Consider the following 26,799-nt stretch of genomic DNA (forward strand, 5'->3'; position numbering starts at 1 on the left):
CACAATAAAAGCGCTTCTTCATCCTGCCTGCGCTAACAAAATAAGGGTCTCAGAAAGCTGGCGTGCACAAGCTAGCAAGCTACAGAGTTTGCCGCCAATGTATTTCTTGTAAAGTGTATACAAAGGAGTATGGAAGCTGGACAAATAAGATGCCAAAAACCAACCACTTTCATGTGGTATTGGACAGAAAGGAGGACTTTTTTTCTCCTCCATTCGAAAATGCGGACGTTATCATCACCACTGTCTGATTCCAATCAATGCAAGTCATCAGAATCAGGTAATACACCAACTTATATTCTTGTCTTCATGAAAGAAAGGAATCTATATGTGTTAAACATGCTTGTATTATCTTTAAACACTTTAAACTTATTAACAATATTAACTATATGTGTTAAACATGCTTGTATTATCATTAAACACCTTTAATTTATTAACAATATTAACTATATGTGTTAAACATGCTTGCATTATCATTAAACACCTTTAACTTGTTAACAATATTAACTATGTGTTAAACATGCTTGCATTATCTTTAAACACCTTTAACTTATTAACAATATTAACTATATGTGTTAAACATGCTTGTATTATCATTAAACACTTTTAACTTATTAACAATATTAACTATATGTGTTAAACATGCTTGTATTATCATTAAACACCTTTAATTTATTAACAATATTAACTATATGTGTTAAACATGCTTGCATTATCATTAAACACCTTTAACTTGTTAACAATATTAACTATGTGTTAAACATGCTTGCATTACCTTTAAACACCTTTAACTTGTTAACAATATTAACTATGTGTTAAACATGCTTGCATTATCTTTAAACACCTTTAACTTATTAACAATATTAACTATATGTGTTAAACATGCTTGTATTATCATTAAACACCTTTAACTTGTTAACAATATTAACTATATGTATTAAACATGCTTGTATTATCATTAAACACCTTTAATTTATCAACAATATTAACTATATGTGTTAAACATGCTTGCATTATCATTAAACACCTTTACCTTGTTAACAAAAACATATATTTCATAAATAAGTAAATATATATAAATAATATATGAATGAGGTAGATCCCCACGACTTGATGAATTGAAAAGTAGCTCGCCTGCAGAAAAAGTGTGAGCACCCCTGCTCTAAAGGCCTTAGTGGCCACATGCGTGGACAGCACCTTTTAGCTCTTATTTCCAAAATTGTGTACACTACTGAATTGGGGTCTTATGCGACATATGGACACTTATACTGCTATCTGGTGGTGTCAGAAGAGTATAACATACAATGGAATTTGGAAAAAAAAAGTGTAAAAATAAAAATTTGCATGTCACTACACATGAAGTCCACGTTTGTTACTTATGGACTTAAGTACATCATATAAAAAGATGATTTTTAGTTTTTATTCTAATTAGGGTCCAATAAGCCCAAATAGCAAAGAGAAATAAAAAATAATGTAAACAAACAGCTTGGGCCTTAAGAGGTTAAAACTGGAGGGTAGGATAGTTGTGGAACAATGCAGGCTGACAAATTCCTGCACTGTAAACTAACCCACGCAAACACCCACTACTACCTTCCAAGCCCTATGTGATACCAGGGTATAAGAATATCTTGTTGACTTTTGTAACATGCACAGGCAGAGGCATTGCCTACCAACATGCAAGGCAGGCTAATGTTTGGGGCCTTGGGCCAGAAAAGGGCCCCCTGAGGGCTGACCAACTTTGAATTACTACAGAGCAGAGCTACGGTGTAATGACACTTTTAATGACAGTGGTCCAACAACACAGAACTCAAAAAAGGGTCTCCCCTCTCACTCTTGCTGGTGTGGAGGATAGGAATATTTTTTTTAAACGCTTCCCAGACTGAAAGAATGCCAAAATGACCGACATGAAAAGCAATCGCCATACACCTGGCTTCCAAATGCATACAGACATTTATTTTGTGTTATTATTGACGGTTATTATTGGCTAATGTCAATATTTTGGCTTTTTCTTATTGTGCTTTTTGCTATTTTTCAAATTTTTGCCGGTGTTTTGTTTTTTGTAATGTGCCTACGGCCAATGACAAAAGAGTCACGGGCCACAGATGACAGTGGATTTTTCCTGTGTGATTAGGAGGAGATAATTGGGGAAGTCTTTCCCTAGTTTCCACCTTGTTTTATCATATATTAATGACTTTGCACATTTATATGCTTACTTTTGTATGCACATTAAATCAACACAAACACCGTACTTTGGAGCAATGTTCTCAGACTATTATTTGGCTGGTTAGCTTCTCGTCGCAGGCAAGCGATTGTGGTCGTGGTTAAGAGAAGAGTTGTTTGATGTTAGATGCTAGAAAATATCCAATGCGTTCCATTCGCCAGCCATAATGCATTGTTGCAGCTCGATGTGCTCTGAGCACGGCATACAACATGCTTTTGTGAGACGAGCGGGTGGAGTGTGCAGCCACGCTGGGGTGGCCTCGGTATTGGGAGCGGCAAGACGTGAGGCTAAAGAGAGAGGGAGATGAGGCCATAATAGACGCAACATTTCAATACATCACACATTATGTTGTTAAGATGTACAAACCCCGTTTCCATATGAGTTGGAAAATTGTGTTAGATGTAAATATAAACGAAATACAATGATTTGCATATCATTTTCAACCCATATTCAGTTGAATACGCTACAAAGACAACATATTTGATGTTCAAACTGATAAACATTTTTTTTTTTTGCAAATAATCATTAACTTTAGAATTTGATGCCAGCAACACGTGACAAAGAAGTTGGGAAAGGTGGCAATAAATACTGATAAAGTTGAGGAATGCTCATCAAAGACTTATTTGGAACATCCCACAGGTGAACAGGCAAATTGGGAACAGGTGGGTGCCATGATTGGGTATAAAAGTAGATTCCATGAAATGCTCAGTCATTCACAAACAAGAATGGGGCGAGGGTCACCACTTTGTCCACAAATGTGTGAGCAAATTGTTGAACAGTTTAAGAAAAACCTTTCTCAACCAGCTATTGCAAGGAATTTAGGGATTTCACCATCTACGGTCCGTAATATCATCAAAGGGTTCAGAGAATCTGAAGAAATCACTGCACGTAAGCAGCTAAGCCCGTGACCTTCGATCCCTCAGGCTGTACTGCATCAACAAGTGACATCACCACTTGGATATCACCACATGTTCTCAGGAACACTTCAGAAACCCACTGTCAGTTGGTCACTACATCTGTAAGTGCAAGTTAAAACTCTCCTATGCAAGGCGAAAACCGTTTATCAACAACACCCAGAAAAGCCGTCGGCTTCGCTGGGCCTGAGCTCATCTAAGATGGACTGATACAAAGTGGAAAAGTGTTCTGTGGTCTGATGTGTCCACATTTCAAATTGTTTTTGGAAACTGTGGACGTCGTGACCTCCGGACCAAAGAGGAAAAGAACCATCCAGATTGTTATAGGCGCAAAGTTGAAAAGCCAGCATGTGTGATGGTATTGGGGTGTATTAGTGCCCAAGACATGGGTAACTTACACATCTGTGAAGGCGCCATTAATGCTGAAAGGTACATACAGGTTTTGGAGCAACATATGTTGCCGTCCAAGCAATGTTACCATGGACGCCCCTGCTTATTTCAGCAAGACAATGCCAAGCCACGTGTTACGTCAACGTGGCTTCATAGTAAAAGAGTGCGGGTACTAGACTGGCCTGCCTGTAGTCCAGACCTGTCTCCCATTGAAAATGTGTGGCGCATTATGAAGCCTAAAATACCACAACGGAGACCCCCGGACTGTTGAACAACTTAAGCTGTACATCAAGCAAGAATGGGAAAGAATTCCACCTGAGAAGCTTAAAGAATGTGTCTCCTCAGTTCCCAAACGTTTACTGAGTGTTGTTAAAAGAAAAGGCCATGTAACACAGTGGTGAACATGCCCTTTCCCAACTACTTTGGCATGTGTTGCAGCCATGAAATTCTAAGTTAATTATTATTTGCAAAAAAAGAATAAAGTTTATGAGTTTGAACATCAAATATCTTGTCTTTGTAGTGCATTCAACTGAATATGGGTTGAAAAGGATTTGCAAATCATTGTATTCCGTTTATATTTACATCTAACACAATTTCCCTCTCGGCGCGATGACGTCACAACGTGGCGTCACATCGGGAAGCAATCCGCCATTTTCTCAAACACCGAGTCAAACCAGCTCTGTTATTTTCCGTTTTTTCGACTGTTTTCCGTACCTTGGAGACATCATGCCTCGTCGGTGTGTTGTCGGAGGGTGTAACATAAACGAACAGGGACGGATTCAAGTTGCACCAGTGGCCCAAAGATGCGAAAGTGGCAAGAAATTGGACGTTTGTTCCGTACACTTTACCGACGAAAGCTATGCTACGACAGAGATGGCAAGAATGTGTGGATATCCTGCGACACTCAAAGCAGATGCATTTCCAACGATAAAGTCAAATAAATCTGCCGCCAGACCCCCATTGAATCTGCCGGAGTGTGTGAGCAATTCAGGGACAAAGGACCTCGGTAGCACGGCAAGCAATGGCGGCAGTTTGTTCCCGGAGACGAGCGAGCTAAACCCCCTATCGACCCTAACTTCCCTGGCCTGCTGACATCAACTCCAAAACTGGACAGCACTGGGAACTGATTTTTAATGGTTTTAACCATTCTGAAATTGTGATAATGTTCCCCTTTAAAATGTGGTGCCTGTTGGTACCTTGTGCGTAACTCTGCGAGAGGAGAATGCACCGATGTAATAATGCATTTATTTTTCCTAATATTTTCAGGAGCTACTGGCTGTGGCTGATCTAACTTCAACCTCTGTTATCACTCACCCTTACTCGCTCTCACATAAGTCCACTGTCTATTGGTCGTCCCCTGGTGGTTGGCTGACTGTTGGTTGTGAACATGCTTCATTTGAAATACAGTGGAGTCTGTTTTTTAAATGTTAATATGGCTGCCGATCACCCTTGTTTAACCGTAGGTGCCAAAATCGTCATCACGATTAAAATTTGATTATTTGTGAAGCCCTAGCCACACCTTAAAAATTAGTGTTTTTTTCATGTGAAAATATATTAAAGTAATATAATGTATGAATGGACATATAAAGTGTAATATATTTGGGAAGATTCTACTCTTTTAATGGTTGTTAAGCAGAGGAGACACGGACATCAGCGTGGATCTATATAAGATTTATTTTTCAACTCACATGTAAGCAAATGGGCCACAGCAGTCTGGTACTTCAACAATCGCTATTTCTTCGGAACCAAAATACATACCATAATTTTCGGACTATAAGTCGCAGTTTTTTTCATAGTTTGGCCGAGGGTGCGACTTATACTCAGGAGCGACTTATGTGTGAAATTATTAACACATTACCGGAAAATATCAAATAATATTATTTAGCTCATTCACGTAAGAGACGAGGCGTATAAGATTTCATGGGATTTAGCGATTAGGAGTGACAGATTGTTTGGTAAACGTATAGCATGTTCTATATGTTATAGTTATTTGAATGACTCTTACCATAATATGTTACGTTAACATACCAGGCACGTCCTCAGTTGGTTATTTATGCGTCATATAACGTACACTTATTCAGCCTGTTGTTCACTATTCTTTATTTATTTTAAATTGCCTTTCAAATGTCTATTCTTGGTGTTGGGTTTTATCAAATACATTTCCCCCAAAAATGCGACTTATACTCCAGTGCGACTTATATATGCTTTTTTCCTTCTTTATTATGCATTTTCGGCCTGTGCGACTTATACTCCGGAGTGACTTATACTCCGAAAAATATGGTATTCATGTATTACATATAACCTCTTATGTGCGCACTATTGACAAAAATTTGGTCGTCTTAAATAGACTTTACTCACCCAAACCGGATGTTGTGATGAAGTATCTACTTCCGCTGGCAACTTCGCCTTTCCCAGCGCACACGAGTGACGTAGCTCGCCCAAAGCTGACGAAAAAGTCACATTCGGGTCGCTTTCAGGTCGCATTGCGTTTAGACTAAAGTTTCATTTGAAAAGATCAGATTCCAATTGGATTAAGGAATACCTCTTGATGTGGCCTGAATCTGAAAAATCAGATTTGACGCACTTTGGCGCGTTTAGACTGGCATCGGATCTGTGTCTATTGAGGGCAAAAAAAAATCAGATTTGGTGTCTAGTGTAAACGAGGCCTATCTGATCCGACCTACAAAACCTTTGTAAATTTGAAACCATTGCGCACTCGGTTCTTATTTTTCAATAACCACTAAATATGTACAGTATGTTGGAATCATTGTGTAATCATTCAGGCCAAACAATGTCTGTGTCGATGATTAATGTGTGTAAACTTCTGACTGTCAATGTGCATGTAGGTCACATTTCGAATCGCGCCCTTTTAACCAGGTTGCATCACAACTGTAGTGACAGTTGACTGTCAGAATACACTATGTGGAGTTGGAAATCTGTAGCATTAAGTAAGTGTGCAATGATGAACAAAGTCATAAATCAAATGTATAAAATCGAAACATGAAATTACTAAATGATGCACTTGAGTCCTCTCTCCCAAATACTGTGACTGAATAAAACATTTTTTGGAACCAAAACTCGTGCAACTGAATACAGGTCCATAAATATCACAGAACACTGTAATCTGATGTGACTGAGCCTCTTCTGACAAGTGAAAAACAGAATAGACTCTTGTGTTTCTTTCAACCACCAAGTCACATTTGTTGATCAAGAGTCCAACAACCAAGCAGCATAATGATTTGTTAAAAGCTGAATAGCCCCATCTCTGAAGAAAAATATGATGTCCAAATAACCGCCAGGTATTTCAGTCTATGATTTCTTTCTATTGCTGTTTGTATCCTATCTGACAGTAGAGCAGAGCTTTTTTGATAATGCTCCCAAATCTCATCACACATCCTCCACCTTTATCACAAAAGATAGACGACGACGAGATGAAATGTGAGTTGTCTGCTGTGAACGAAACCATAGACTGAGAGAAACAGGAGTGCAGTGATATGACATTACTGGCCTCCTCATTCACTCTGTTTGGGCTGTCTTACACATTACATCGCAGCAAAGTCCTTTGTAGGTCAGGAATACAGCAACAATAGACAACAACAAAGACACCATATTCTATTACACAAATATAATCACATATTACAGCCTGATAAAACCATTTCTACATGCCACACCACTGTTACATCCATGCTTAAATGAAGGAAATCAACAGCATGCTTTTGTCCTTACTCACATAAAGACTCTTCCCCCATTGATTTAATTGTTTTCAATTATAGAGGCCGTTGTGGAATGAGGGAAAAAATGGGTCCAGGTATCCCAGAAGGCCTCCTCTCCCTTCTGCTTCCTTCTGCATTTGTCAATCTTTAACCTCAGCTGCAGGTTTCTGATTGGTTTCAGCAGCACTCGGAGCAGTCTGATTGGATAGTCAGCTCAATGTACCACACAGGCTTTTCTGCTCCTCGATCTTCTTAGCCTCTTTAGTGCTGCAATGCAGAGAGAACTGCTTTTCAGTATTCCTTAAAACCCAGTCCCTATTTTCCCCATGAAACGGCACAGTGAGAATGTACACCCTTCATCAGGCTTGTAAAATGCAGCTCTACTGTCTGGACAGCGTGCGGATCAGCTTCCCTCCTCTGTGTTCCCAGTGGTGTTTATGTATGGCATCCATTTTGAGGCTTTCTCTCACCCTCTCCCTCCCTTTCTCCAACTGCTCGTACCACATAGAAAACAAGTGCAGGCTACACCAGTTAAATGTTGTGAACAAGGACCACATGCAGCTTATTATGTACCATCGGGTGTAATATGCAGAGGACACAAAGACAGGAGCTACCGGGTTAATGTCACAGGCCTCCCAAGGTAGCTAAAAAAAACGAGACCTTATCCCTAACCACACTTTTCTCTGTTGCTTTCTCAGATTACATTAAAGCAATTTAGTTTTTTTCCAACGTAATTGTGGGAATCAACAAATCCTTTCAATTAGTGCTGGGCCGATACTACGATATTATTATGTATCGCGATAGACACATACTTGATATCAATATAAATTGTGTTTGATAAAAGATTAGATATATATTTCTATATTTTGGAGTTTAAATGTTCCCTCCAGGTACTCTGGATTCCTCCCACCTCCAAAGACATGCACCTTGGGATAGGTTGATTGGCAACACTAAATTGGCCCTAGTGTGTGAATGTCATACTTGCCAACCTTGAGACCTCCGATTTCGGGAGGTGGTGGGGGCGGGGGCGTGGTTAAGAGGGGAGGAGTATATTTACAGCTAGAGTTCACCAAGTCAAGTATTTCATATGTATATATATAAGAAATACTTAACTTTCAGTGAATTCTAGCTATATATATATATTTTTTTTTTTTATTATTATTATATATATATATATATATATATATATATAAATAAGAGAAATACTTGAATTTCAGTGTTCATTTATTTACACATATACACACACATAACACTCATCTACTCATTGTTGAGTTAAGGGTTGAATTGTCCATCCTTGTTCTATTCTCTGTCACTATTTTTCTAACCATGCTGAACACCCTCTCTGATGATGCATTCTGCTTCGTCTCCTTGTTGTGCAGTTGTGCACTGCACTCTCTAAAAGCCGTAGATGTTATTGTCACATATGTACAGTAGATGGCAGTATTGCCCTGTTTAAGAGTATCACAACATTGCTGTATAGGGACGGCGTGGCGCAGTGGCCGTGCGCAACCCGAGGGTCCCTGGTTCAATCCCCACCTAGTACCAACCTCGTCATGTCCGTTGTGTCCTGAGCAAGACACTTCATCCTTGCTCCTGATGGGTGCTGGTTAGCGCCTTGCATGGCAGCTCCCTCCATCAGTGTGTGAATGTGTGTGTGAATGGGTAAATGTGGAAGTAGTGTCAAAGCGCTTTGAGTACCTTGAAGGTAGAAAAGCGCTATACAAGTACAACCCATTTATCATTATTTATCATTTATGGCAGACGAATTGCTTTACGGTAGACGAAAACGTGAGTGCTGTTGTTGTGTGTTGTTGCCGCGCTGGGAGGACGTTAATGAAACTGCCTAACAATAAACCCACATAAGAAACCAAGAACTTGCCCTCGATCATTCTACAGTTATAACGTGATTGGGCAGGCGCGCTGTTTATATTGTGGGAAAGTGGACGTGAAAACAGGCTGTCGACACGTCACTATCCATCCATCCATCAATCCATCCATCTTCTTCCGCTTATCCAAGGTCGGGTCGCGGGGGCAGCAGCCTAAGCAGGGACGCTCTGACACGTCACTAAGGTCCGCCTGAATTTCGGGAGATTTTCGGGAGAAAATTTGTCCCGGGAGGTTTTCGGGAGAGGCGCAGAATTTCGGGAGTCTCCCGGAAAATCCGGGAGGGTTGGCAAGTATGATGAATGTTGTTTATCTGTGTTGGCCCTGCGATGAGGTGGCGACCTGTCTAGGGTGTGCCCTGCCTTCCGCCCGAATAAGGCTGGGATAGGCTCCAGCACCAATCGCAACGCCGAAAGGGACAATCGGTTGAAAATGGATGGATGGAGGGTCAGAAGAAAACAAAATTAGGAAGCAAGATTCGTTTCATGAAGTCACTAGTGCTTTGGGAAGCCAGGAAACAGGAAGTGTCATGGAGCAATGGAAGGGAGACGTTAACAGCTAATCAGTTAACAGTAATCACTGAACAATGGGAGGGACACGCTAACAGCCAATCATGTAACAGTATCAACTACACCTTTCCTGCTATTCGGTTCGAGCCTCCCAGACCGTAGTCGAGGAGATCAGGGGAGACGTTCCCTCCAGGGCGAATGTTTTGTCTGGGGTAACACCTTTCACTTCAGTTAAGCTCCGCTTTTGAGTCTGAATGACGAGGCCGCTGATTCCTGACAAATTGGTCGCTTCATACTTATTTCTGCAGGACACAACCCGACACATTAGCCACTATTGTTGCATGCTACCGCTACCTCTCCTCACTCTTCCACTCACCCAACACACTGCCATTCTTAAAGGAGCACACACACACATATGCTACTCTCATAACACTAGTGTGGCTGCACCCTCTTTCTGTCTTGCTGTGGATTCACTGCATGGATTGAGAAGATAATCCGTCATATCTTGAAATATCAACTCAATAACAGACACTTGTCTTTGGATTTGTTGATTTTAAAGCAGGCAGTGCGGCAACATCCTGGGGCTTAGATGGTGGAGTGGTCGTCAAGAAACGTCAGGGTTACTGGTAGTAACTTGTACTGGTAGTCACTTTTGTGTGCTTGGGCAAGACAGTTTGACCACCTTACTCCCAGTGGCACTTACACTTGTGAATGAATGTTTGGTAATGGTCGGAGAGGCCGTTGGTGCAAATTGGCAGTCACGTTTTCGCCAGTCTATCCCAGTGTAGCTGTGGCTACTGATTTTTCTATTTTGTTTCCATCTATACACCCATTATTTACTTTTTAAATTCAATCTCAATTCTGTACACTGCTGCTGGAATTTAAATTTTCCTGAGGGAACTCTCCTGAAGGAATCAATAAAGTACTATCTATCTATCTATCTATCTATCTATCTATCTGATGTAGCTTACCCCCACACAGTGTGAATGCGGAGTGAATGAATAATGGATTCTCATTTCTCTCTGTAAAGCGCTTTGAGCGTCAAAGAAACCCCTATATAAATCCAATCTACTATTATTATTATTCAGCCGGTGATTAACATCACTGGCTGCCAGCTAACAATCTGGGAACTGAGTAGTATCACGAGTCCATGAGCCCAACAAACTGCGGCTATCAATAACGGTTTTGCGATCATTTTAATTTGAAACGTTAATACTATCTGTCGGGAGTTTTACTGCAGTTTATCATTGATACCAGCTATCGTTACATCCCTAATACCAAGCTTACATTGAAGTGCTTCCCTGTTTACTGTTCAATTCAACATGTCCCAAAAGGAGTAGTAAGAAGCATACCTTATTTAAATCTAACTCTTCTCTGTGTCATAGCAATCACTCATAAATGTGTTCACTCCCTGTGTTCAATATACTCGACTCACAAAGGCACAGAGCGTCGGGCCCGAGGGGAATCTCAAGACATATATCCAAAACGCACCTGCACCTCCACGGGCGAGTCAACCCTTCCCAAACTCACAAGCCCAATGCCACAGAACCCCACACACAACCGACTTTCCTCTAAAAGGAAACCGAACGGCAAAACTCACAAAGTTGCGTGATCCATAACTGGGCTATTGAATCCAATTGTACAATCCAAATTGGCACTTAACATTTCGACACCATGAGATCAAGACAAGACAAACCATCGACATCTATACTTCACCTTTCGACAGCAGGCTGTTGTGGGCCCTATTACCCAGCTTCCCCCCCGCTAGAGAAGAGAGATCTTTTTAAGCAGGCCATAAAGTATTTGGCAAGGTCTGAATAATATGCAGTAAAAACAGAAACCGAGGCAGAAATAGCTTAAATCCACAACCTCTCTATGGTTTATCGACTCATACATGCAGAAGGTAAACAAGCAACCTATGTATACGCGGTATAGAAAGAAAATTTCGTCTAACCTGTTTGTTTTAGACAGGTTTTCAAGCCAAGGATGAAATGAGATTTCAATCCAGTGTGCTCGGAAGAGGTCCTTCCCTTCTCCTTTCCTCTCGCTCACATACAAGTAAGCAGTGTGCTTGGAGCAGAGGGACAGACAGGGGAAGCTCTCTAAGATGGCTGACACTCGGAAGCAGAGATCACTGGGAGTCAGTGCATACCATTAAGTTTCAACAATCCTTCAAAACCTGTGACAAATCAGCTACTATGGCGTCATTTGTCTGTGGATGATTAGTATTTTTACAACACATACCCTAACACTGTTTACAGAATTAGGCATGTTTGACACATGTTTTTTATTGTAAATGGGAACTTTGTGTTACAGTGCACACTTAGGTCAAATAAATCTATTTTTCATAGACAATTTTGTGCCAGTCGTTCCCAGCACTCTGGCTCTCATGCCAGTTTGAGGCCTAAATTAAACTTGCTGTGCTGTCATTTAACCAGCTGTTAATTCCTACGGGTGTTCCCTTTGCAATGGAGCCTGTCTCTCCCCTTCGGCTGTATGCCTCACTCAGCAGGCCTGCCACCTTGACAGCACAGGCCAGTGGTAACCACAAACATTACCTTTTTGCTTGACAGAAAGAAAGCATTCTTCAGTCAAGATATAGTGATCTTAAAGTTGACTGGTCATGTGCAGAAACCAAGTCTTGCTAAGCATTGTTATTCTGTCTTAAGCACCATGCTATGCTGTTCTTTTCAGCTCAGTTCTATGTGTTGTGATAAAAACACTTACTCCCCATCCCCCAGTTTTGCAAGGCATGGCTCATGTGGGGCTGATACCTTACCAACAGAGTAACACAAGTGAAAGAACAAAAATAGGGCTTACCTCTGTGGATGCATGTCTAACAATTCTGTGTGATATGTCAGTGCTTATTACAACATGGAGGACTGCCCTGTCAGCCCTCACCCTGCTCAGAGCACAGCCACACTCTCCAAGCTGTTCTACGTGCTGCTGCTCTCATACAAGCCGCATCCTGACTGGACAGACATACAGGCAAAATGTAAGACAGCTGCTGATTGGCTGCTGCATTTCCTGACTGCTTGTCTTTTGTGTGGCTCAGACAGGCGGAACCACAAAAGACGAGGCTTGAAATGCAGAACTCGACATTCAGCTCTTTTGGATTTAGAGTGTTAATTTAGAAACTGACGGACAAGGCAGTCCCCCCATCTGGGTGAATGTGATTAATTTACGCACCTTTAATTTAAACAAGCAAGGAATGTTTAGGTCTTTTTTTTTCAATTAAGATAAAATGCATGGTTTATATGCAATTCGTTTTTATGTATTGCAATTAGAGTCTAAGGTATTAATATACACAAGCCGTTAAAAAAAATATATAAATCATAGTACTTAACTAGGAAAGTGACCTGTCAAAAGTGAACATTTTGTTGAAAATTGCAACCATATTGACTGATGATTTTTTTTTTTAGACAGAAATGACCTTTGACCCTTAGTCATGCATCTTGGATCATATATTCCACATGCTTACTTTAACATTGCTGGGAGAGATTAGATGAAAATTGCAGCCTGTAGTAAAACCCTCAAAATGTATAGGATTGTTGTTCTGTTGTACAAAATAATCCCTGGTTGGTAGTAGTATCTTGACCTTTGAGCACAGCCACACTGTCCATCACCCATTGACACAGTAACAAATTGGTGTATTTCTCCATTGCCACTCACAGGCCCTATAGCTCAGTGGTTAGAGCACTGGTCTTGTAAACCAGGGGTCGCGAGTTCAATTCTCGCTGGGGCCTAACAATTTTAGGTGATGCAGTAGCTTTGCCTATTTGGGCTTTGCTTTGGCACGAGACAGTCGACGTATCCGAACCAGCTAATTTTTTTATTTTTAAATGCTCATTGACAAAGCATTTTTGCAAAGCCCTATAAGTAGCACATTCTAAGATCAGTTCATTTGGGACTGTCATACAACCAAAAAAGAACATGTGCATAGGCATGGTTAAACATTAAGATGGTACCAATGGCTTTTATTTTCTACCTTGTTTGCTAGTAATAATATAAAACAAGCACTTACCTGCAATGTTTATAAAAGCCGTTCCTAGTAAAAGAAGCACATCAATGACCTCTTGTGGCAAACATACAGCAGCATCCCAGACAAATCCCAGTGTTAAATTACTTACCCTGATTATTGTGCGCAATAAGCAAGCCCATCTGCCGTAATGTGTTATTGTGACAATATTACGTTGATACTTTGAGTTAAATCAGGAAAGTGTAAAATGGATGTAATATTATAATGGATTAAACTAACGACTGAGGCATATTCTGTTAGGTAGGAAAGGGTAACAGTTAAACAGTTTGGTGGAATGTGCTTTTGGAATCATATTTTGTGACATGAATGAAGGCCAATTTACAATATGCTGTAAAAACTATGAAAGCATAAATTATTTTGATAAGTAACTAAGGTAGAGGATATGTTGCGTGTTTATAATTTATTCATGAATTAATTACACAGAATTGTATTTGCGATGTTAGTTTTCTAAAATCTATCTAGTTTCATTCCATTGAAAGAGAGCTGGATGGATTATTTGTGATATGTCTCCTCTACAGTGCTATAAATAAGATCCAGCATTTTTAACAAACCATTAGTTTTAAGAGATGGACTAATGTGGTTCAATGTGATTACTCCTCTGGCGCATTGTAAACCAATGCCCGCTCTCATTGCTCCTGTGTTTCGGTCTATAAAATTCCAGTTGGACCCTTTTCAAAATCTATTTTGTTATTGCAATAACAGACTAATCTATTTGTTTATTTATACATGATTAATTTTAAAGAAAAACAACTGTAGCATAAGCAGGCTTGAAATAATGCATTTTTAGGCCAGTTTTAGGTTTGTTGTGTAAACACATTTTTACATCATCAAAAAATTAACTCCGCAAGTGTGTTTTTATGATGCGTCATGCAACCACAGAAGGGTACCAGTGACAGCAACGACATTAAATGCAGTATATAATATAACGTAATGATGGTACAAATATCAGACAACACTGATACAAGTGCTAAGTCAACATAAGGTGACTTGTTTTATCTTAGTTTCGATTTATACTGTTTTATCAGTGTTTCACTTATTGTACACTCTAGAGTTAAGCTAGGTTGAACAAAATATAGACATATTTTGCATGAGGGGTAGGGGTAAATTTACCCTCGCCAATGTGAGAAGTACATCACTGAACACAAATCAGCGTGTCGTTACGAGCCGTCAAATATCGTGGCTTCGGCAGGTTGCGACATCGGCTTTTTGATTGATTGATTGATTGATTGAAACTTTTATTAGTAGATTGCACAGTATAGTACATATTCCGTACAATTGACCACTAAATGGTAACACCCAAATAAGTTTTTCAACTTGTTTAAGTCGGGGTCCAAGTAAATCAATTCATGGTAAGTAAATCAATTCATGGTGGGCGCATAGATACAAAGGTGGTATTAGTATCGAATCGATACAAGCATGATGAGCTCGGTATATTTATTCAGTTCAGTTCATTTTTTTTATTTCATTCATAAAAAATCAAACAACATAACATTAAAGTAAAATATGAATGAAAAGTAGCAGAAATAAGTTAAAAATGTATAATATCTGCCCCCTATTTTCACAAATACAACAATTGACTTTCAATGTTGGCGACTACAAAGTCATATTTTCATTATACAAGATTTTAAAATAAAAATTAATACAGAAAGAGATTTACATTGTTTTATGCGGCGTGGCGAAGTTGGTAGAGTGGCCTTGCCAGCAATCGGAGGGTTGCTGGTTACTGGGGTTCAATCCCCACCTTCTACCATCCTAGTCACATCCGTTGTGTCCTTGGGCAAGACACTTCACCCCTTGCTCCTGATGGCTGCTGGTTAGCGCCTTGCATGGCAGCTCCCGCCATCAGTGTGTGAATGTGTGTGTGAATGGGTGGATGTGGAAATACTGTCAAAGTGCTTTGAGTACCTTGAAGGTAGAAAAGCGCTATACAAGTATAACCCATTTATCATTTATTTATAATGTCAAGTTATTTCCATAAACTAACACCTCTGATTGTAATATTTATTTCCATTATCACTGTTCTAAATATAGATTTCTCTTTTTACAAATATGTTTTGAATGTTGTTTGTTAGAATTGTTGCATGTGCTTTGTACACGTTTTTGAGGGTATAATACTCTGCCAGTTTATGACATTTTAATAAATTTAAATGTTTGAATATTTGGTTTGTGGGTTCCGTCTATGCATTTCCAGTAATGATTCTTACGGCTCTTTTCTGCAGAAGGAAGATTGGATTTAAATATATTTTACAGACACTACACCACACTTCAATACAGTATGTTAGATATCAGTGAGTTATGCAAAATATATAATGCTTTTTGATTTATAAATTCCTTCACTTTGTGTAAAATAGCAATTGTTTAGATACTTTTGCCTTTGTATCATTTATATGTGATTTCCATGACAAATGTTCATCAATCACAAGACCCAAAAACTTGATCCCTTGTGTTCTTTGAATTTCAACTCTTTCGACATATAATGAGCCATCCACACATCCTACTACTGCAAAAAATCATACATTTAATTTTACTAGTATTCAAGGATAATCTATTTACACCAAACCATCTTTTAATCTTGACGAATTCATTTTCAACCACCTCTAACACATCTGTAATATTTTGTCCTGAATAAAATAAGGTTGTGTCCGCAAATAAGTGACACTTTAACAGTTTGGAAACCATGGCGAAGTTGGTAGAGTGGCCGTGCCAGCAATCAGAGGGTTGCTGGTTACTGGGGTTCAATACCCACCTTCTACCATCCTAGTCACGTCCGTTGTGTCCTTGGGCAAGACACTTTACCCCTTGCTCCTGATGGCTGCTGGTTAGCGCCTTGCATGGCAGCTCCTGCCATCAGGGTGTGAATGGGTGAATGTGGAAATACTGTCAAAGCGCTTTGAGTACCTTGAAGGTAGAAAAGCGCTATACAAGTATAACCCATTTATCATTTATTTAATATCATTGATGTACTTGAGAAACAGTATAGTTGTACTCCACAACTAATAGTATGTAAGGCAGACTTGCAATTGTTAACTTCCACAAACTGTTTTCTGTTCTGCTGATTTTCTCAAATGTCTGTGCATTGTTGTTCATATCTGTACATTGTTTAGAGGGTATTTCAATATCATGTTTAATCAGGGAATAACTTATGGGACAAACGATTTTGGCTAATTATTTACTTAGTCTGCCCAAACTATTTTATATTTTATTATGTAAATAATAATTATATTGTTGTTGTTTTTAGCTTTTTCTACTTTGTCTCATAAAAAAAATCTTATTTATATATTATTATTTACAATATATTCACAAATTAGGTTTAAAAAAAACCCAACAACAACACTGTCCTGTGTTTTATTCTGATTACAATCATGATCAACACATTAACACAACATTTCCCTAGACCAGGGGTAGGGAACCTATGGCTCTAGAGCCAGATGTGGCTCTTTTGATGACTGCATCTGGCTCTCAGATAAATCTTAGCTGACATTGCTTAACACGATTAGTAATGAATAATTCCGCTGGTAATCACAGTGTTAAAAATAACGTTCTAAGTATAAAACATTCTTAAGCATTTTAATCCACCCATCCGTTTTCTACTGTTCAAGAAGTCGCATCAATGGTAAGAAGTATTTTGTCTATTATTGGTTAGCTTCAGAATAACAATGTTATTAAAAAGAATAAGAGACTTGTTATACTCTAAAAATGTTGGTCTTACTTAAAAATGCATGCATTTAGTTGTATTCAGTGTTAAAAATTACTATATGGCTCTCACGGAAATACATTTTAAAATATTTGGTTTCCAGCGCCCCCCGCGACCCCAAAGGGAATAAGCGGTAGAAAATGGATGGATGGAAATGGATGGTTTTCATGGCTCTCTCAGCCATAAAGGTTCCCAACCCCATCCCTAGACCAGTGTTTTTCAACCACTGCGCCGCAGCACACTAGTGTGCTGTGAGAGACAGTCTGGTGTGCCGTGGGAGATTATGCAGTTTCACCTATTTGGGTTAAAAATATTTTTTGCAAACCAGTACCGGTAATTGTAATCTGCAAATCATGTGCCATTGTTGAGTGTCGGTGCTGTCTAGACCTTGGCAGAGTAACTATGTAATACTCTTCCATATCAGTAGGTGGAAGCCGGTAGCTAATTGCTTTGTAGATGTTGGGAACACGTCGTGTGAGACGACGATGGTTTGTCGTGATCACAATATGCAGGCGACAACGGGAGGCAGTGTGCAGGTAAAAAGGTATCTAATGCTTAAACCAAAAATAAACAAAAGGTGAGTGCCTCTAAGAAAGAGCATTGAAGCTTAGGGATGGTTATGTAGAATGGAACTAAAACTGAACTGGCTACAAAGTAAACAAAAACAGAATGCTGGACGACAGCAAAAACTTACAGCGTGTGGAGCAGAGACGGCGTCCACAAAGTACATCCGTACATGACGTGACAACAATGTTCACGCAAACGATAGCAAGAACTTAAATATTCTTGATTGCTAAAATAAAGCTGATGCGTGGAATAGCGCTCAAAGGAAGACATGAAACTGCAACAGGAAAAGCCACCAGAATAGGAGCGCAAGACAAGAACTAAAACACTACACACGGGAAAACAGTAAAAAGCTCAAAATAAGTCACGGCGTGATGTGACAGTAAAAAACTAAAGTGAGACAAGAGCTATATTGATGCATGGTTGGTTATGGTTTAAAGTCATATCCAACAATTGCGACAACGACTTTTTACTGTCTACTGACTTTAATTTTTTAATGATTTCTGCTGGTGGTGTGCCTCTGGATTTTTTCAATGAATAAAATGCGCCTTGGCTCACAAAAGGTTGAAAAACACGGCCCTGGACTGACTGCTTAGTTTAAATGGCGACTTGCAATGTAATGACTTCTGTAGGCCTCAAGATGACGCTATAGTGAGTCATTCCTTTCAATGTGTACATACTTGAGTATCCATGTTGCATTTTGCTTGTAAAGATGGGATCCGGTTGATATTGTTGTAGAATTCGGCTATTTTTTGTGTAAAGAAACTAACTATGAATAAATGTGAACGCGCACTTGAACAATGTGGATGCTTATGGACGTGTATACTGTAACCAATATACTATGTTAAATTTAAAACAAATAGATGCGGGTATTTAAAAATATATATTGGTATTTCACTGAAAATGTTATCTACAAATTGAAGTTAGTATGCATTCTTATTATCATTTGAGAATTGTATTGGCAACAGGAACATTAACTTTAGCAAACTATGCACAACTGAAAAAAGTAATACAAAATAAATGTATAAAGTTCAAAAAATAAAAAATGTATGTGCTATTGTAAATTGTTTTTTTTGGGGGGGGGTAGTGTTTCTTGGATTTATTGAACCATACGGGACATTAAATGCAGCAAAAAAAGCATGATGATGGCTGTTTGCAGGTAAACCAATCTGAATACAATAATGATTATAGGGCTATCTCCTGTCCTTTCAAACTGTTATCTCCTGTCCTTTCAAAGTAGCTTGACTGAATGAGGAGGGGGATGGAATTAAGTGTCTCACACTGGCTGAGGGGGAAGGTCAGTTTTGCATGTTTTGTTGGGGGATGGGGCACAAACAGGGGCCTCATGGCCCCTCTGTGGCTGGAATGTAATTGACTCTCTCCCCCTCTCTCTTACCATTGCAAATGTATAAAAAGCCCCAAAAAGCACTATTATTGAAAAAAAAAACATCACTGACCAGTCATTCTATTTGTTGATCTTTGCTTTTGTCTGGTACATCAAGTGTTGATAAATTGAAAAAGCTACCAGTAATCGGCACCAAATATATGTGTAAATCATATTAACTTTCAGTGGTCAGTCAAGACATTGTGAATAACCAACAAGTATAGCTGTTTGCATAATGTGCCTCGAATACTTTCTTGGAAAATACGATATACTGCCAAATCTGAGTGCATTTTCTGAATTGCCAGTGACAATGAACTTTGCTGATTTATGACTACAGTTGTTACCAAACTATTTATTTAAATCAGGCGTGTCCAAACTTTTTCCACCAAGGGCCACATATTGAAAAATCGAATAATTCAGGTACCAATTCGATGTTTTTAGATATTTTTTGTTATTACAGAGAGAGGCCTAAAACGTTTTATATTTAAAGACACAGCTTTGTGTTATTATTGGTTTTAAAAACATTTTTTGTTTTCTTCACATTGTGCATTTTTTCTGTATTTGTGTTCCTATTTTTTGTTTAATTATATTTCTTTAAAACCACAAATGTCCACCAGACTTTGGACTCCCTTGATAATTGACCCAATGTATATCCATAATGTTTTCATATGAATATAGGTAAGAATTCAATTATTATTAGAGAGGAAAAAACAACAACACTGCACCGTCTTCACTCTTCCTTATTGTTAAGCTAAAAAAAAATCCAAAACCAAGAGATCTGTGATGACTCATGGGTGTAAGCATTATTCATATATCAAATTGACATGTTAACGGTATAAAAAAAAAACCAGGCGTGGTTGTTTCTGTCAGATTATCTTCTTCATATGTGAAACATAAAGCATTTGACATTTGTATGTCATAGACAAAATCTGACTTTTACTGCAGCAAAAGCTAAAGTATATTAGTAACATTACAGCTATGGCTAATGTGATTGTTAAATATTTGCTTATAATAGTCCCTAATGAGATCAGTGCCTCTAGTTCATACACACTGTGGGTCCTGCGTGTAGTTCATGTGCACAAAGTGGCGTTCACTCCAATGCGGGCTTTAACGGGTGAAAAAACTCCATTACCCAGAATCCTCGGCGGCTTGACACAAGCTGGCTCTCCGCTCACGGAGTGTTTCCCATTTAAAACAAACACGGTCCTACTGAAGATGGCGGAGAGTTTGTAGAGACGCAAAAGAAACTGTTCTTCACAATGAAAACGTCGAAGTAGGTGAGTTTGTTTGAACCGTTCTGCCGTCCGTCAATGGTCGCGATTCGAACACTGTTGCCGAGCTTGTGTTGGAAGGCGTACATTTGTCACACACACAGTTGCTGTAGCCCCGTTTGGCGTTTCGGAAGCAGACTGAGGTCCCTAAGCTGCCGCGATACACCGATACTCATTTTCATTCCTGGTTTATTTTATTCATTTGCCTTGTTTATGCATTGGACTTAACGATTTGATTCACTCGGATCAAGCGTAAGGGTCGTATTGGCGGTGTCGATTTAATAGCGCTTTCGTTGTGGAAACTTTATTGCGATATTCACCAGTAAACTGTCTTGGTCGCCGGTTTGCACTTAGGTCTCTGGTGATAATGCTAACAATTGTTTTATTTATTTCACCAGTAGTCTGTGTGCTTTTCCACAACAGAACTGAATAGCTTTGGGGGCGGTATTTTTAGCCAGACAGTCTGACTTGTTGTCCAGTCTCTTTTCAACTACAACTGCAGAAATGGTCTATGCAACAATACAACAGTTGTGTTGTGGTACAAACTGGCTTCAAAATAGTTTGCTGCTCAAATTGTTCAACTGGATAAGTCCTTACATGAACAGAGTTCAATCTCACATCAGTGTATTGTGTTTTACTCCTTCCTGTAATTGTCATTTTAATCCATCCAGTTTCTACCGCTTGTCCCTCTCGGAATCATATACCGAAAACACTACAGGCATGTTCACACTTGTCATTTCTGGTACGGTTCTCACATCAGTGTATTGTGTTTTACTCCTTCCTGTAATTGTCATTTTAATCCATCCAGTTTCTACCGCTTGTCCCTCTCGGAATCATAAACCGCAAACACTACAGGCATGTTCACACTTGTCATTTCTGGTACGGTTAAAACAAAACTACATTCTGTTTGCTCTGCTAGTATGGTTCATTTGGTCGGTTGTGAAACCAGTCTCGGACCAAACAGGTAGACCGATATTACCTTAGAGATTGGACTCTCGTCCAGAGTGTGGCAAGTATGAATGCCCACCGTGTTGAATATGACCAAAGCCATGCATAGCAACATCAACAAAAAGCTAAATAGAAATCATCAAAAAGTAAGCGCTAAGTGTACCGTATTTTCCGCACTATAAGACGCACCTAAAAACCTCAAATTTTCTCAAAAGCTGACAGTGCGCCTTATAATCCGGTGCGCCTTATATGTGGACCAATATTGAGCCACAACAGGTCTCGCAACTACGGGATGCATAACGTAACCCCAGCCTCTACTGTAGCGTCTATTCTATGCGCCTTTATATATGAACAAAGTTTTAAAATAGGCCATTCATTGAAGGTGCGCCTTATAATCCGGTGCGCCTTATAGTGCGTAAAATACGGTAAGCCTAAAAGCGTAAATACAGTAGTTAAATGTACCTTACTCTTTTTAACAAAGGGGTCGTGTTGATTATCATCATGGGTGTAAAGATTCGAATCAGAATTTTTGGTAGCCGATACGATTCAGGGACAATATGTTCTTTTTTTTTTTTTTACAATGATACGATCCGAAACAATTCAGTGACTTAAAAATGCTTCAGTAACTTAATTGCAACACAAAAAACAATCAACCAGTTAAACGTTTATGTTCCTGATGTTTAGGTAATTATGTATAAATTAATTATGAATACAAACAATCAAGTAAACAACAATTAATGGTCAATGCATTCACAACTTTTATGAATAAAGTGCTACCAACACTTTAGGTTGAATTAACAAGAGGAAAACTTTTCTGCTCACATTTTCAATATTTAAGCAATTTTCAATAAAACTACAGTAACCAACATTACAGTAATTAGATTTACCTGCTAAATAAAGTTCCCCAATCAGGCCATGTAGTATTTGTTTTTCTGCCCTGGCTTCGCCGATAAAGGACCATGTCCCTGGTGTGCAAAAGCATGTATGCCACCTCGTCCCCGTTGATGGTGTTGGCTCCTCGCGTCCTAATTTTCACAACCTCCTTGATCCATCTCTTGTATTTGTTTGTCATGAAATTACTTTTCCTAGGCTGCCAGTTGAGTTGTCGTGTCTTGTTGTTGTGTTCTGGAATTCACTGAGTCGTCGTAACGAGCTCCACTGTCAATTCCGTTGTCGGTAGCGTCCTTTGTGGATTAAAGTTGAGTTGTGGCTTTACAGTATATTAGTGTGTTGTGTCGTTTGTCTTTGTTGTGGCTTTTGCAAACATGCTGTAGCTGAAAGTTTTTGTGTTGTAATTAATGATATCGTCTTGTGGCGTTTGCATTTGTTATCACCTTTCTCAACCACCATCCAACCGCCACTTTTGTTTTGATGACGCCACAGAATTAACGTTTAACATCCTTATCATTATAAGTGCAAAACTTCATATAAAGTCTGTCGTTTTTAAATCCAATGTTTCCATTAGTCTAGGCTTGATAAAATGTATCAATTCCCTTTTAAAACGATCTTGGACCGACACTCTATATCTTCCAGAAGGCAAACTTGCGATGCATAGATTGATGTAGTTGGATCTAAGGAATACAGATTGATTAATCATTACAACCCTACTTATTACAGTTTGCTGAAACCATCAGAAAAATTGGCCCCTTGCAGCACATCTTTGGGGACCTTTTTGACATCTTAGTTACATCGCAGATGTTAAAAAGTCTGCAATAGAAAAAAAGTTGTATGTGACTTGGAAGACGCCACAATGTTTAGTCGTCACACATAGTACACCTCAAACACACCGTCCACAACATTGTGCATGTGTTTGCCTTAGCGTTATTTGGTCCACTAACAAAAATATAAGCTTAAACGCAAACCAGACAGCAATATAGGGGCTACCAAGTATCCCTTTTCAATTATTTGGTCTGGTCCACAGTACCGGACTACAAGTGTGAACGCACCTTTTAGCTACACTAATTCATACACTAATGCCATCCATTTAGGATAAATGTTGTCAATTTTAGTCTGATATGCTTACTTCCACAGATCTAAATTACCCGCCCTTGTGTTTGTGTTCACCAGAATGAACCTTAGAGCTGACAAGCAAACTTGACCCGGCGAGCTCAACTCCATTCCACAACAGCTGTCAAATATTTGTATAGCCTTAGTGAGTTCCAAGTGCAGGCTTGAAATGGTAGCTATAATGACACAAAACACTGTACTAAATGTTGGTTTTCAACATGTAAAAGGACATATAAAATTCTAAAGCAATAGATGTACACACCCACAGGTAGGGTGATATGCCTCAGTTCAGAGCAGCAGGTGCACTTACAGGCGATTGCTAAACATGCATTTTTATAAATGTCAGAAACATAAGTTTGAAGACACTCTAAAATGTTAAGTGTCATGTGCATCAAAAATTCCATTTGCAATCTCTGTTTAAAAGGTAGGATGTGATTGTTTTTACCACATTGTTTTACATTTGATTTCCTTGTGTCATTGGTAAGCATTTGATGCAGTGACAACTTCAAATATATGGCATCAGTGGACTTTAAGGCTATGATTCCTCAAATTGGTGGTGGTTCCCTTTTGATTGACACTACAACCAGCCCTCCTCCATGCTCACTTGTCCTTAACACAGCTTTAGCATCTTTGCTTAGTTAGTTAGGCAAAAGCATATTTTGATAGCCGATGAAGCGAATGTGATTGTTGCATCAACCCTTCTGAGATGCTGTCATTCCACAGAAATGTTGTAGTCTGGATTGGGATATATTTACGTGTGGCCATATTTTCCTGTTACTGTTTAATTTACACGTGCATGTCTTAAATCAAGTCACCCACTGTTTGATTATATTTTATCTCACTAAAACCAAAGGTGTTCCTCCCTGCAAACTTACCCAGCTTATTCAAATTTTGAGTCTGCATGAAGCGGTATTATGATTATAATGTATTTAAGTTGTGTAAAGCTGGGAAGGAGCAAGTAAAAACAGTGCCAACACGACAGCTTTGACTGTTAGATGAGCTAACTTGACTTTATTTTGATTCCCCTGGAATGCCGTTACTCATGCCCATCATGCCCATGTATGTGGTAATTCTAAAAGTGTCAGAATGACCACTGTGGGAATCTGTCCAATAGGCTGCTTCTGCTCATATTCTTTGTAAATAGAGCCCCCTGTCCCCCATTCTGTCCTTTTATCTAGCACTTTTCTTTCTCCCTCACGGGGTGTCAGGCTGTGTTAACAATGAATCAATCTTTGGGGGCATTCTTTGACTGCAGATGGGGTGAAGAAGTGACTGGGATGCATGGCTTTGGCTCTTTGTCTGTCAGTCCCGGTGCTCTCAATAATTCATTAACTTGTCACTTTTTCTCATGAGACTGAGAAAAGTCTGTCTACAGTGGGAAATTCTTTGGTTACATAAGGTTTATCAAAATTTCGCTAAAGTGCAGCCATTGATTTATAAAGAGTTGATTAGAATGTGGACAGTTGGGAGAGGGTTTAAAACTAATACTTTCTATGTGACTACATTCATTTAATCAGATGTATTGGTAGCTTTAGGGTTCAGCTGTTTGGTAATTTCCCACATGGTTGTGCATATTGATTTCTGGTCTCCTATTGAGTACCTTCTTTGCACTATTGTGATAAAAAATATGGCAAAGAATGATTTACTGTAATTAATTATTTGTAAATGGAGAGGTGTAATTACACTTTCAGTTAAACTGGTATACAATTATGTTGGTTCAAAAGTTAACATTTATAACCAGTTAAAAATGTTAATGAACAATATGATATTTAGTTCAAATCTATTTTAATTGAGTAAAGTCACATTGAGTGTTTAACTGTTTCCATTTCTTCAGTAAGACTCCAGCTAGGGGTGATAGAAACAAGGATACATCTTGCCACTTGCAAATGGCAGTTCTATTTTTGATAGCTGTCACCAATCTGTTTTTGTCAGACCACATTTTTCTTTCACTGATGTTTGAATAGATAGAATTCCTTTAGTGTTAGTCTGTTTCTCTGCAGAGACCAAGAGGCTGAGACAGAGAGAGGTTTCATTTGAAGCAAATGGCAGTCACTAATGTGGCATGTGTTCGTTTTAAGATTCAAAGGACCATTCTGCAGGATTTGGGGGATTTTCTATGCAGGTATATAATGCCTTAAGGCTGAATTACCTGTCTGACGGAAAATGTGGAACTTTATTGTTACACTGAACCACAAAGTCCCTCGCTAGTGATTTCACTCTGGAAACTCTGCAACCATGTATGTCCTTATTTGATGACAAGTCACCTCGACTTGGGTTTTCTTTTGCTTCTTATTACAGCCATTGAGTCCTTAAACCTTTCACAACACTCTCTGCTACTGTGAAGTGAGGTGTTGTACGAAAGATCGACTACCGTTTTAAACACAACAGATCTAAAATAGAGAAGTCATTTGTTGGTTTGAGACTTGTTCTAGACCAATGCAAACGTATTACTTACAGTTTAATTCAATTAGAACCCCCCGCCCCCACCCCTCCACACACCCTGAAGTTCAGTAGACTTGACCTTAAATTACCACTGTGTAGATGAGCCAAGTCACAGTAGTCGTGACAACACAACTGAAAGGAAAGCCTGATTGTATCCCCTAATTGAAATATGACTCCTCAGGCTTTTTGTCAGGCTGAAGTACTTGTCAGTTAAGAACTAGGCAAGAAGAAGCACTAGTGCTGTTCATTAACGGGCAGTGTAAAATGGTTAATGTTGGTAGTAAACATGTTCACTTTCAGGCTTTAAATTCCTGGATAATTCCTTTTTAAAATATCATATTGTATAATTTTATGATAAAAAAACAGTAATTTTTCTAAGATTTTGTGAAACTTCTAAAATGTTCAAGTTTGAGTTCTACTGGTGCTCTTGATCATCCTCAACAGGTAGGTTTGCTTTTCCTGCCGTCGTCTTCCAAGCTAAATATAGAAAACTCTGCCCAACAAGACAGGCGTGTTTCCACTGCTAAAATATTTACTGCTACTTCGCCCAAACAAGTGAGAGTATGAGGCGAGCAGCTCATACCAGATTGTTATTCACAACTCAGAGGAAGCCAGACAGTCGGCTCTCAGAGTCAAGTCAAGCGGTGCAGTTTGCACTCGGACTCTATTTGAAGTTACATCTCATTCACCCCCTCGATCCCCTCTTCTTCAACTCTGTGGTAATACCCAAGTGTCAGGCAAGCTGAGCCATATGTGAGCCATGCACACTTCTGAAAGCCAAACGGGCAGCCTGAAGCAATCATTGCACCCAATTCCAGTTTA

General features: G+C 39.1%; 2 protein-coding genes and 1 non-coding gene across 13 annotated transcripts in view; 2 read left to right on the forward strand and 1 right to left on the reverse strand.

Annotated features, from left to right (window-relative positions):
• Positions 1 to 12,569, reverse strand: part of zmynd8 (zinc finger, MYND-type containing 8) — a 63,002-nt gene extending 50,433 nt beyond the window's left edge. For 7 of the 9 annotated variants that reach the window (XR_009810261.1, XR_009810260.1, XM_061923847.2 and 4 more), the window contains exon 1: positions 12,449 to 12,569. Coding sequence is in view for 5 of the 9 variants with exons in the window: in XM_061923847.2 (XP_061779831.2) it covers positions 12,449 to 12,462 (14 nt within the window). In the remaining 4 variants the exon portion in view is untranslated. Of the gene's footprint in view, positions 1 to 7,252; positions 7,503 to 11,582; positions 11,908 to 12,448 lie in introns of those variants that run through there. The other 2 variants (XM_061923843.2, XM_061923844.2) reach the window with 2 other exon arrangements.
• A 732-nt stretch (positions 12,570 to 13,301) lies between these two features.
• On the forward strand, positions 13,302 to 13,374 carry trnat-ugu (transfer RNA threonine (anticodon UGU)). The gene has a single exon. It is a non-coding gene; the product is annotated as a tRNA-Thr (tRNA).
• Positions 13,375 to 20,424: 7,050 nt separating this feature from the next.
• The window catches only part of LOC133570965 (nuclear receptor coactivator 3-like), a 69,644-nt gene continuing 63,269 nt past the window's right edge, over positions 20,425 to 26,799 (forward strand). The window contains exon 1 of one of the 3 annotated variants that reach the window (XM_061923852.2): positions 20,425 to 20,586. The gene's annotated coding sequence lies outside the window, so the exon portion shown is untranslated. The remainder of the gene's footprint in view (positions 20,587 to 26,799) is intronic. The other 2 variants (XM_061923849.2, XM_061923851.2) reach the window with 2 other exon arrangements.

This window comes from Nerophis lumbriciformis, linkage group LG28 (assembly GCF_033978685.3).
Source record: "Nerophis lumbriciformis linkage group LG28, RoL_Nlum_v2.1, whole genome shotgun sequence".
NCBI classification, from domain to species: Eukaryota; Metazoa; Chordata; class Actinopteri; order Syngnathiformes; family Syngnathidae; genus Nerophis; species Nerophis lumbriciformis.